Here is a 12,913-nt window from a genome sequence, read left to right as displayed (position 1 = left end):
AATCGAAACCAAGTTTTCATAATTTCCACTGAATATGGTCCATTAATTCTATTTTAATAAAAGATTAGAAACCTAGAGATTACATCATGCCTCTGCAGAGCATGTTTATATTCTGTTCATCAGGGTGTTTTTTTTTTTCAAAAAGACCCATATTAAGCCCACTTCTGGCCTTGAGCCAGAAAGCCCTCTGTCAAAAGACATCTGTGCACAAGATGGCCAACATGTGACTTCATTTTCCTAAGAGTCATTTAGGAATTTCAGTGCAGTCTTTTGCATGTTTACTCAGAAGCAAGTTCCACTGTGCTCAATGGGGCTTACTCCCAGGTAAGCCAGTATTGCATTGCAGCTTTTTTCACTCTTATAGAGTCTGAAAAATTGCACTTGTGTTCCAAAGCACTAGTTGTCCTAATGAAAGAAGCACACTTGGATGTTAACGAGCATGCTGTGGAGATGCAGGCTCTTTTCAACAATGCATGCGGATCTCTGCTGTTGCCACAAAACAGAGAACACTCAACACAACTGGGTAGCCTGAATGGCACCAAACTATGGTGGCTCTTGGTGCAATTGCACATTTGCCAAACTACCAAATGCTTGTATTCTGGATAGCAAGCCCACACCACAGGAGAACTGCCAAATGACCATAAAGGCGGGGGAAGTAGTTGCTGGATTTCATCTGGGCTGCTCAGGTTTCATACGACTTGTAGATGGTCATCTCCTGGACAGAAATATGTAAAAAGGGGGGTGGGAATTAATGGCTTCTGTTTATATTGGCTAGCTTTATATTAAAATAGAATATATGTTCTGTGTGCGTCTTCTTAGCAAGCTTTAAAAGACAGTTGCAGTTGGTCCTGCCAGATGAAGAGGAAAGTTTGATTGCTGGAAAGTGTGTGTGTGTGTGTGTTCTTCATCTTCCATCCTCCTGCTTTATCAAAAGGAGAGACCTCTGTATCCCCAGAGAATCCTGCAATTTTTTTAAAAACTTCCCTTTCCAATGCTTTAACCTATTTATGCCTGAGGCAGTACATAGCAGCTGGAGAGATGCCAGATGGTCACAGAGGAGATTGTTGTTGTTGAATGTTGCCAAGCATATCATAGTTTTGTTTAGCTAAGGATGCCCTATTTTCAGCATTTCCATTTTGGACTGCTGTTTCTGGATCCAAAAGGGGTACTGCTAAATCATTCCTTTTTGCTGCACTAAACTAGTGTTACAGCTATGATACCATGCAAGAATTGCTGGTAGATATACTGCAACAAATGTTAGACCTGGATGGGAAACAAATGGTTAGCTGTCATTGAACCATCTGTTTAAAGAGAGAGAAGGAGTTGTTAATCTACTCCATATGTGTCTGGGTTTAGGTCTTTTGTTTTTACAACTTTCTTCTTGGGACGCCCTAAGGACACTTGCTAATGGGGACGGATGCTGCTTGTCTGCTCTTTCAGGCCAATCTGCCCCTGCTGCAGCGGGAGCTCCTGCACTGTGCAAGGCTGGCCAAGCAGAACCCCGCCCAGTACCTCGCTCAACATGAGCAGCTGCTTCTGGATGCCAGCACCACCTCACCTGTTGACTCCTCAGAGCTGCTTCTCGATGTGAACGAAAACGGGAAGAGGCGAACTCCAGACAGGTAACAGTTCCAGGCAGATCCGGTAGCAAAAAAAGTTCAGCTTTGTGATGTTCACTTTCTCTGTTACAGTAGAATATTATATCTTTGGGGTTTGGCAGGGGGCAGGACAGAGAACTTTTTCTTCTTCACTCGACTGGTGAAATTCATTGGTAGTGGACAGAGTGACAACTTCTAGTTGAGTTGGCTTTGATTGGGGATTAATGTATGAAGTCTAGGTCAATCAGTTAGCCAGAAACCCAGTGAATACTTGTGTTGGGGGGCAACAAAAGGGAGAGGCTTTGGCTTTCGTGCTCTCCTTGTAGTTCTTCCAGGGACATCTGATTGGCCACTGTATGAAAAACGATTCTGGACTAGATGTACTATTGGTTTGATTTAGCATGGCTTTTCTTGAATTTTTGTTTAAAGACCACTAAGACTACTACTAATCAAAGAAAAGATTAATTAGATTAATTAGAAGACTCAGTGCATTTAAAAGAACTTTCCTGTATTTAAATGGTGCAAATGAGTTGATGTGTTCCTTGCTTTTCCCTTTGAAGGTGTGATTGCTAAATGAAATAACCATTTCATGGAAAGCAGATTTAAAGTTGGTCTCTACAGAGACAGGGTGCTGCCTTCTATTATGATGAATCATGAGTGGCAGTAGGCTCAGGAATCTCAAAATGTTTGAACCATTTTAATTGATACCTTTTATATTTCATTATGGAATTATGGTCACTTTCTACTCTATAACTGCACAGGATACAGGAGATGTTGCAGAACTGTTCCCCTATCCTCCACCCTGCATCTCAGTTCCATACTGCTGCAGATATTTTTCTCCGTTACCATCTCATATCCAGTATTGTAGCTAGGAACGGTCTGGGGCAAATTACTGTGGGAGGGGGGAAGGGGAAGGCGTGGCCAGGGAGAGGATTGAGCACCTCTGTCCCATACGGTGCTTTCAGTGTTAATGTAAGACTTTCCTCACTTCATTATTTGTGAAGGGGGCAGACCTTATCACTTCTCATTTGGCTTTAAAGTAATACACATAAATAAATAACAGTAATACACATTGAGCCAGTTTGGGGTAGTGGTTGAGAGCGATTAAACTGGAGGACTGGATTTGATTTCCCACTCCTCTACTTGAAGCCAGCCATGGGTCAGTCATCACTCTCTCAGAGCTCTCTCAGCCCCATCCACCTCACAGGGTGATTGTTGTGAGGATAATAATTCTTAGTAAATCACTCTGAGCGTGGCATTAAGTTGTCCTGAAGTACGATATATAAATCAAATGTTGTTGTTGTTAGTGCTTTAGTGTTGTGTGAGCACTGGGAAATTTTACATCATTTTGATAGGTAGAGAAGAAGGTACCCACTCCCTCCCAAGAATTTATTGCAGGCATGGGTACCTTGTTTTAATTTTTTGTTGCAATAGCAACAAATACTTGAATTGAAATATTTAATTAATTAAAAAGTCAAGTTTCTTTTAAATGTTATGTTCGGAGAAATTCAGAGCCTTAAGTGGAAATTAGTTTTATTGAAATAATGCTTATAACATTTTGATGACAATGTAGCTGGTAGTCCCTTGCATTGCTTAAATTTAGGAGGGGAGGGATTATACTTGCTTAACTCTGGCCATTGAAAAGGCTATCAAGAAATTTAACAGTACATTGAGAAGTTCTCAAGCTAGGAATTTGATGGGTTACCTTGGAAGGCAGCAGTGATATGGAACAGTTATTGAGTTCTCAGTAATAAATTTAGGACACATTTTTCAAGCTCAATGATGCTCTGACAACAACCCATGTAATTCCCATTGGATTCTACTTTATTTTGCAATATGTTGAACACAGTGAGTGTTATCCAGGCTGTTATGAATGCTGACCTGGATAGCCTGGGTTAGCCTGATCTCATCAGATCTCAGAAGCTAAGCAGGGCCAACGTTGGTTAGTAATTGGATGGGAGACCTCCAACAATGACCAGGGTTGGTATGAAATGGAAGACAATAGCAAACCTCCTCTGTAAGTCTCATGCCTTGAAAATCCCACCAGGGATCACCATAAGTCAGCTGTGACTTGAGGGTACTTTCCATCCCCATGGATGCAATATGTAGGTGAATAAGATTCCCGAAGTCTTGTAAGAGCCTTGTTTGCCTCCAGAATCCCCACTTATCCCACCAGGGCAAATAACTTGTGCCAGAGGAGGAGATGTGCATAGACTTCCCATTCTCCTTAAGGGTCTCTAGCACTGTGCACATATGAGTGTACATGTACATATGCACAGAAGAGGAAACTGAGTTTATTGGAATCCTGTGTGCATAAGTGCTGCATCCATAGTGGAATAGATCATGGTGTAGGATTTTTTTTAAGTTTATAAAATAATTTCATTTAACTAATTGGCTCAATATAACAATCTGAACTGAGTTTCCACTGCTTCTAATTTTTGCTGTCCTTAGTACTAATTAATCACTGGTTTCTTGCTTAGTTTTGGTAGCCACAGTTTACTTTTCTTTTGATTTTTCAAACATGGTTCATGGGTGGTTCATGAGTTCATGAGTGGTGGTTCATGAGTTTGCCTTGCTTTGATGGTGGTTCATGAGTTTGCCTTGCTTTGGTTAACAAACACAAATCAGAAGAGAAGGAAATTATCCAGGTAACTTAGAGATGGTTGGTGCAGCTGTGCAGAATACCTGGAAGGAACACTGATTTTAATTAACGTAAGAATTATAAGTCATTTAACTGGAACCCTTTTAAACATCAGTATAGGTGGTCTTATTAACTGGCCAGCTAAGTGGAATCAAAGGAATCAAACCAATCCACAATCTGACTTTTGGAGGCAAAATGAACATGTGAGTGGCAATTAAATGGAATTAAGTAGATTCTATATGACAACAGCGGCAAGAATTTTATATGCTCAGAAATGGTAGACGCAAGAAGCACCAGCTATTGAAAATTGGATACAAAAATTGCTGTACATGGTAGAAATGGACAAAATGACGAGAAACTTGAGAGAACAGAATCCAGAAGAATTTTTTAATGACTGGGGGAAGTTAAAACAGTATTTGGAAAAGAAGTGGGACGTGAAGGGAGAATTATGGTTGTTAGATAACTATTAAGCTTACAGAAAGGAAGAGATACTGATCTTTACAAAAGAAGAGGGGAGATAAGTTAGAAATATAATGTAATTGATAGTTTGATGTTAGGTTTTGCTTAATTTAAAATATGTTATCTATCTCAGTAGTGTATTAAGATAGTTAAGAATAGAAAAGGAGATATAAGTAGTAGGTTTAGACAGCGGGTTGGAAAACTGTTGGAAGTCTTAGATTAAGAGGGGGGGAAAGGGGGGAGAATATGGAAATGAGGGTTTCAATTGAAAATCTGTAATATTAATCTTTACTCACCCAATAAAAATTTCTTTAAAAAATGGAATTAAGTAGATTGTTTGGATCCATTTCAGTCTAGCTTGAGGTCTGAGTTAAGGACACAAAGTGTTCTGGTTACACTGGTGAACTACCTATATACGCTGGTGAACTATCTATACTGAGGGAAAGTCAGGGTGTACGCTTGGGTCTCTGTAGGGCCTTCTAATTCATTTCTGGGCTACTTTTCTCAGTTGGTAATTAGGATCACTGCAATTCAGTGGCTCCACTTCATTTTAGAAGGTAAGGAGGCAGTGCTTGAAAACCAATGGGATTGTTGGGTTTCTTGGATCCAAACATTTCCTTCACGCTATTTAACTTTTACATGTGTCTCTGCTAGGGAAGGTCATCCAGAGCCTTGCGCATGGCACTCAACTTCATTTTTGAATCCAGATGGAATGGATTCAAAAGTAATTGGTTAGAAAAGGCTGAATAAACTTAAATCCAATGAAACAGAGTGGATGATAATGAGAGACTGGTTAGTTAGGGAACTTCCAGTGCCATCCTATGCATATGACACCTTCTAATCTCATGCAGTTTGGGATTGCACTATACTGTACTCCCCTGAAAGCATCAGCTTGGGCATACTTCTGAAACTGGCTTAGTAACAAAAAGCTCAGGCATCTTCCAGACCTGGAGTACCTTTCATTAGCTTTGACTGATGTGCCAGCTCTACCCGTTACTGGAAGGTCTGGCCATTGTCATCCATGCATTTGTGACTACCAGACTGGACTACTGCAGTGCTGTCTGTGTGGTGCTGCCTCTGAACACAATCCTGAAATGTCAGCTACTACAAAAGACCTCTGCCGAATTACTGACAGGATTGCTGATTATCCATTTTTGCACCTATTTTGAAACATCTGCGTTGACTGCAACTCATTTCTGGTCTCAGTTCAAAGTGTTATTTTATTCTTTAAAGGCCTGCATGGCTCTTATCATGTGAACTTTTCTGATGTTTAAGGTCTGCTCAAGGCTCTATTCCTTGCTCCTTAGATGAGAGCGAGATGGACATCCACATAATGAAGGGCTGCTGTTGTTGAGGCCCCAGAATTTTGGAATGTTGTCTTAGGAAATTTATTTAGTTCCTTACTTTGAAGATATTTGAAACTCTTTCTTTGTATCTTGTTTAAGAAATGATTTTGCTGCTTATCACTTACAGATATTTGGGTGCAAACTTTGTTCTGTTTGTAATTTTCATAAACCACTTTGTGCATTTTTAATTGACAAAGAGCATTACAGTAACCTTTGAGGTAAATAAATAAAAGCAAGGGAGAAATTATTAAAGGAAAATTAATTGGTGATAGGCCCTTTGTGTGTTTCACATTCAGTGTGCCACTTAAACTGATCTTTAGAGGAGCCTAAAAAATATACCCATTGACTGACAGTAATATATTTCTGAATGCAGTTTCTGCATCTTTGTAGCATATTCATCTTCTGTTTCTCACCATTTATCTGTATGCCCAGTTTCTACTGTATGTGAGGTTTTATGGAACAGCCTGACAGCGGAGTTCTATGTTTTACTGAATGTTTTCTTGGTGCATATGGTATGACATGGATGAGCAGCCACGGTGAGATTTTGGAGTCTATTAAACTAGCTCATTAAAAAGATCAATCTGTTTCTGTAATAACACTGGGAGCCATCAGTCACTAAAAGAGAGAAGAGTGACACCTGAGGAGACAACACATTTTTGGTAATTGTGCATGGCATGTTGAAGACAAAAAGATTGTTGTATATTATTATACATCTATATATGATTTTAAATAACATAACAATATACATTTGTTCCTTGTTCAGGTAAAAAAATAATGAATCCTCTTCAGTTGATGCCAAATAAGACATTTTATTTGTGTGTTTTTTCATGGGCATGGAATATTATAAAGCAGATACAAAAGCTTCTATGTCTATTCCAGTTTGAAGCCTTCTATGACTTTATGTTTGCAATATAGGGCATTCTTTTGGTGGGGTGGGTGCATTTTGTGCCATAGATCACTGGCTCTTCCTCCACTCATTGTTGTCTCCCGCAGTTATAAAAGGCATTGGGTTTAATCCCTTGGAGCATTTATGTGATCGAAGGATTTTCTTTGCCTCCCCACTCACTGCAGTCCACTGAGCCCTGAAATGCTGTCCTGGACTGTTCTCTCCCCCAGGACCAGGATTTTGCAGAGCATCAGTGGCTACAGTGGGAGGGGCATGTGAGTAAGTTGCACTCCACAGACAGAAATCCTTCCATCAGCAGAAATGGTCTGTGGTATCCAAACCATATGTACTCAGGACCCTTAATATGCACAAGCAGGTATTCTGCAGGTAGGATTTACTGAGTTGTTAGCTGCACATTTAAAAGCACATTCAGTCACATTTGATTACCCATAAAAGAAGCCATTGTTACCCTGTTTTTATTGTCAGCAGCAATAAGGGAGTTGTCCCTGGGCTTAATTTCTTAGTGAGAAGTTGACTTTCCCCCAAATCCCAAGGTGGGAATGCATTTTAGCGCTTGTGGGCTCTGATTTGAAATAGTCTCTGTTGTCCTCCAGTGAGCAGCAGCTACACATGAGTTTAGAATCTAAGAGCTTAGATGCTGACTAGTACTTGCTGTCCTTTATCCTTCTAGCAGTCAAGTTGGAGGAACAGTTAGGATTGATCAGGGCTATACACCAGAACTTGTTTACAGCTCTGGATTTTAGCTCTGGGCATCAAATATTGAGCATTGGCAGAGTGCATTGCCTTTTGGCTACAAAACAGAGGCAGTTTATAAAATTCTTAGTACAGTGCATATCACTACTGATAGGAAACAAATAAACAGCCACTATCTCATGGTAATCAGTATTGTAGAGACAGAACTGGTCTCCTGGAGAGATGTAGAAGGCAAAATAACAACTGTGAAGGCCCTTCTTTTGCTGCACTGTTTCCCATAAAAAAAAAAACTGATGTTGAATGCAGTTCATTTAACTGTGCAACATCTAGCAAGACACATTTTTCAAAGACCCTGCAGCCTGCTTGGTGTTGCTTACCCACACATGTGAGTATGTAATTTTCACTTCAGAAATGGAAAAGTCACATCTATTTGCAATTTCCCTGTTAATTATAAGACTTGTTTCAGGGAAGGGGAAGAATTGGGTGAGTCTTTCTTAGAAATTGTCACATTGTTCATCATATCATATCACATATATACAAAAACACACGACACCAACTATGTTCACCGCTTGGAGTCAAAACAAACCTGTCTAGAAAAGTGGTATAAAAGAACACTGTTGTTGTTGTTGTAATGACATCATTCCCCGCATGCTTCTCTCCATCCTCTGTGGAGGATTTCCTTTGCTATGACACTTCTGCTGCTAGCATTTCTGTATGCACAAGATCAAGTTTTCAAGGGTCCTTTATGCACACAGAAGTGCTCACAGTGTTTCTGCTTAGAGCTGTTTCACAAAATGTACCATTTTCATAACAAATTGGATATATTTTTATGTGATAAGCGGATATTGGGGAAAGCCAAATAAATTGTTTCTTATTCATGAGTAGACATGGGCACAATCCAAAAATAAATCCTGATTAAGCCGATCGTGGATCTCGGCTGCCGCCGAACGCAGGTTCCCGATTCTAACCGATCAAGTCTCGTTTCTGGTCCGAAATCGGGAATCAGGGAGGCCAGCACCCAGAGCAACCATAGTCAGGCTGTTGCGCGTGCGCGTGCTCCTGAGTCGCTCCTGCCCACGCAGCAAGCCGGCTGTCCCGGTGCGCTGCGGAGCTGGCAGCAGCGCGAGTGGCTCGGAGGCTGCCCGCGCCGTTCACCTGCCCCGCAAGACAAGGGGTGGCCGGCTTGTCCACGTGCCCCTTGTCCTGGGGAAAGGCGAATGGCGCAGGCGGCCTCCCAGCCTCCCGCGCTTCCTTTTGCCTTTCCTTTGTGCCCACCCCCTTCCCCCTCCCTTCCCTGGGTTGCTGCTCCGTGTTTGGAAGGAAGCCTGCTAATCAAGGAAAGCTTGGCTTCCATTCGTGTTTCGAGGGTGACAGAAGGAGGGCAAACACAGCTCATTTCCCTGACTCCGTTGCCCTGGGAATTAATTACTAGTGCAAGAGTGTCTGCAATTTTGAACAGAAACTGACCCATCCGATCAAGTCCCGAACTAGCAAACTCCCGACTCCTGCACCGGTTGCCCTGGACAGAACCGATTAGCTGAGTCACAATGGCGAAAATGCCAAAATGGGGGGGGGGGGTTTGAAATCGTAATTCAGATCGGGCCCATCTCTATTTCTGAACTCCTATTCATAAACTCTTGTTAGTCCTATACATATAGTCAGTGGCTAAATCAGTGGTTAGGCACTAAACACAACTGGGTTGGATCCTGATAGATTTTTCATTGTCTTTTCCCCAGTTCTCCTCCTTACTTGAGATCCCATCCTATGCCTTTTGTTCATGCAGTTCCCACTGTCACCAGCATAGGATTTTGGTGGCCAAAGGGACCCCATCCTCTATTTTTAAACAGCAAAAAATCTGGTTGGATCCAACTCACTCTCTGAAGTTTCCTTTCTCTTCTGTGATTTGAGATATTCAAAAAAAGACATTTTGGTATAACATTTTGCTAGAATAGACATGATGTTGGACTCTGACAGGAGCACATCACAATATTACCAAGAGGCAATGATTTAAAAGACCTGTAGGCCTAGGAGTTGGCCAAAAGAAAGGACACTGGTCATGCAAAGTTTTAAGTTCTATCATGAAACATATAAAGGATTTCTTACAGTTTAGGGACGAGCTATCTTTAATATAGAATGGGGAGAGCAGGATGCAAGCAAGAATAAATACCATTTCCCATGCTTTTTTGGTGAAAATAAATGTCTGCAGTGAATAAACTTATTTAAAGTGCAGTACTAAGCAGAGTCATGCCCTTCTAAGGCCATTGTCTTCAGAGTTTGGGCTTGCGCTTTTAGTCTATCCATCATCACAATTATTCTCCCCTACCCTTTTGAACTGAGCAAGGGGTATGACAAGTGACTAACCCCTCAACAAAATACATTGTGCCTCTTTCTTTTTCAGAACCAAAGAAAATGGCTTTGACAGAGAGCCTTTGCACTCAGAGCATCCAAGCAAGCGGCCCTGCACTATTAGCCCAGGCCAGCGGTACAGTCCAAATAATGGCTTGTCTTACCAGCCAAATGGTCTGCCTCACCCTACCCCACCTCCACCTCAGCATTACCGTTTGGATGATATGGCCATTGCCCACCACTACAGGGACTCATACAGACACCCCAACCACAGGGACCTCAGGGACAGGAACAGACCTATGGGTAAGCAGAATTCTTCCAAATCCTTAAACAGGTTAAACTTCATGCTTTAGTTACTATTTCATTATTAAAGAAGCATCTGAAGCATAAGAGGACCCTTAAGTCGATCCCAGTGCAGATAGAGAGCTTGGTGGAATTGAGAATTCCACATATAAATTGCATCTTTTCTGCCTTCCTCTAAGGCATGAATGCTTCTGGTTATAGAGTCTCTACCTTCCTTTCTGCCCGAGCAGAAATTTAAAGAGTTTCAGATTTGTTTAAGTATGAAAGGCACAGAAATGTGTAAATAAGGAAGAGTCTTTTATTGTACCAGCTTTCGTGGTTCAGAGTCTGTTTCATCGGATGACGAAGTTTTTCTTGGGAAAAAAAACCCAGAAAAATCCTGCATATAGGTAAAATATATTGGGCCTGCCTATTGTGCATAATTCAGTGGGGGGGTGGGGGGGAGAAAGTGCAAAGAAGCGTCTAGCCATGTTTATGAATTCTGTTTAATTAAACAGAATTGCATTGGAGACATTCCTAAAACTGTACTGACATGCATAAATGATTTCTGTTGTCTTCTTGTCATTCTCATTTATGGACTTTCTGCTTTTTCAGTGGGAAGTGTGAAAATCTGTATGCCTCTGGACCTGTAGGCCCCCATAGCTTTTCTTTGATTTGACTGAAGCCCTCCTGCATTTTGTTAATGTATTGCATAATGGCTATGTGGCATAACCAGGCAACTCTGTACATTCCTGTAACTTATAAACAGCAGGATTTGAGTCCATTGGCACCTAAGAGACCAACAAGATTTTCAGAGTTTGAGCTTTCAAGAATCAGCGCCCCCTTCTCTCAGGTGCCAATGGACTCAAATCCTGCTGTTCTACTGCAGACCAACACAGCTATCAACCTAAAACTATGTAACTTATAAAGATATCAGAAGATTAAACTATCATTCTTGGCAGGGTTGCATGGCACGCGTCAAGAAGAAATGATTGACCATAGGCTAACAGACAGAGAATGGGCAGAAGAATGGAAACACCTTGACCATGTAAGGAAAATAAATTGTTCTTTAACTTGCTCAGATTTCCACACATACATAGAGTGCATGAAAAAAAATGTAATTTTCACCTAATCCAGGTGCACCCGTGAATAAGATACTCCTGGACTGGTCAGTTGCTTATATGCTTTAATTACTTAATCATGTAAACAATCCTTGAAAGTAAGGGTAGGAAGTAGGGTTTGGCTACAAGCTAAGGCTGTAAATGAGAAAGTTCCAGTTCAAATTTCTTCTCTGCCATGATGGGGTGGATTTACAGTGCAATCCTAAACAGAGGTACCCCCTTCTAAGTTCCACAAAGTCAATGGACTTAAAACTGTGCTTAGAATTCTAAGGTCTTTAGAGTTCTATAATTCTGCTTGGGTTTGCACTGTTAGCCAAGCACTACCTCCAAAAATACTATCCTGCCTTCCATTGTTGTTACAAGTATTACTGTATGTATATATGTAATATATACATATATATCATATATACATAGAGCCCTGTGGCGTAGAGTGGTAAGCTGCAGTACTGCAGCCCAAGCTCTGCTCACAGCCTGAGTTCAATCCTGGGGGAAGCTGGGTTCAAGTAGCCGGCTCAAGGTTGACTCAGCCTTCCATCCTTCCAAGGTCGGTAAAAGGAGTACCCAGTTTCCTGGGGGTAAAGCGTAGATGACTGAAGAAGGCAACGGCAAACCACCCTGCAAAAAGTCTGCCAAGAAAGCGTCATGATGCGACATCCCCCATGGGTCAGTAATGACTCGGTGCTTGCACAGGGGACTACCTTTACCTACCTTTATATGTAATTACATGTATACGTACTAATATAGATGAAGCATTTGGCCACTTGAAATACTCTGATTCCTAATATTGTTTTCTCAGTCTTTTATATGAAAAATGAGTCTTACCTAGGCATTTCCATTCAGTTAGCAATAGCATTAATGGAAGTCGCCTTGGCTGAGGTCCCTTTCTTACATTCTGAGGTTTTGTTGCCTTATAGAAACTGCTAGTGCTAGCATGAGGGACAACCGTAGCATGAACAATTCCTGTACTTTCTGGGACTTCTCACATTAATTCCATGGTATGGGGGGGGGAGCCCCTAAAATGTATAAGCTCCCAAGCTGTGGTATGCTGGACAAATTCTGGTACTATAAAAAGCCAACATAAGTGTCTGAATTGTTACTTGAAAGCTTTCCAGTTATTAGGAAAGAAAAGTTTTCCACATTTTGTTAGAATGAAAATAAATGATAATCCTCATCACCTGCTTTCCCATTCTAACACCTAGCTCTTAAACTGCATCATGGACATGGTGGAAAAGACAAGGCGATCTCTCACTGTGCTACGACGATGTCAGGAAGCTGATCGGGAGGAACTTAATTATTGGATACGGCGGTACAGTGATGCAGAAGATTTAAAAAAAGGCAGTGGTAGTAATCATTCCAGGCAGCAGAGCCCAGTGAATCCAGATCCAGTCCCTTTAGGTACTGTTTCTACTTAAACTGGAAACATGAGTGTGTCTGGTGATCTTTTCTCTTACCCTATGTCCCATAGATTTTGCCTGTGTCTAGTTAAAATCTCTTTTTTTCTTTCATGTTTCTTTTCCCTA

General features: G+C 41.2%; 1 protein-coding gene across 1 annotated transcript in view; it reads left to right on the top strand.

Annotated features, from left to right (window-relative positions):
* The window catches only part of RUNX1T1 (RUNX1 partner transcriptional co-repressor 1), a 150,996-nt gene that overhangs the window by 95,881 nt on the left and 42,202 nt on the right, over positions 1 to 12,913 (top strand). Inside the window, exons 5-8 of the mRNA XM_054985633.1 lie at positions 1,441 to 1,622; positions 10,043 to 10,293; positions 11,235 to 11,320; positions 12,593 to 12,788. Of these exons, the coding sequence (XP_054841608.1) occupies positions 1,441 to 1,622; positions 10,043 to 10,293; positions 11,235 to 11,320; positions 12,593 to 12,788 (715 nt within the window). The remainder of the gene's footprint in view (positions 1 to 1,440; positions 1,623 to 10,042; positions 10,294 to 11,234; positions 11,321 to 12,592; positions 12,789 to 12,913) is intronic.

Source organism: Eublepharis macularius, chromosome 7 (genome assembly GCF_028583425.1).
Source record: "Eublepharis macularius isolate TG4126 chromosome 7, MPM_Emac_v1.0, whole genome shotgun sequence".
Lineage (NCBI taxonomy): Eukaryota > Metazoa > Chordata > Lepidosauria > Squamata > Eublepharidae > Eublepharis > Eublepharis macularius.
This window is presented reverse-complemented; position numbering and strand designations above follow the sequence as displayed.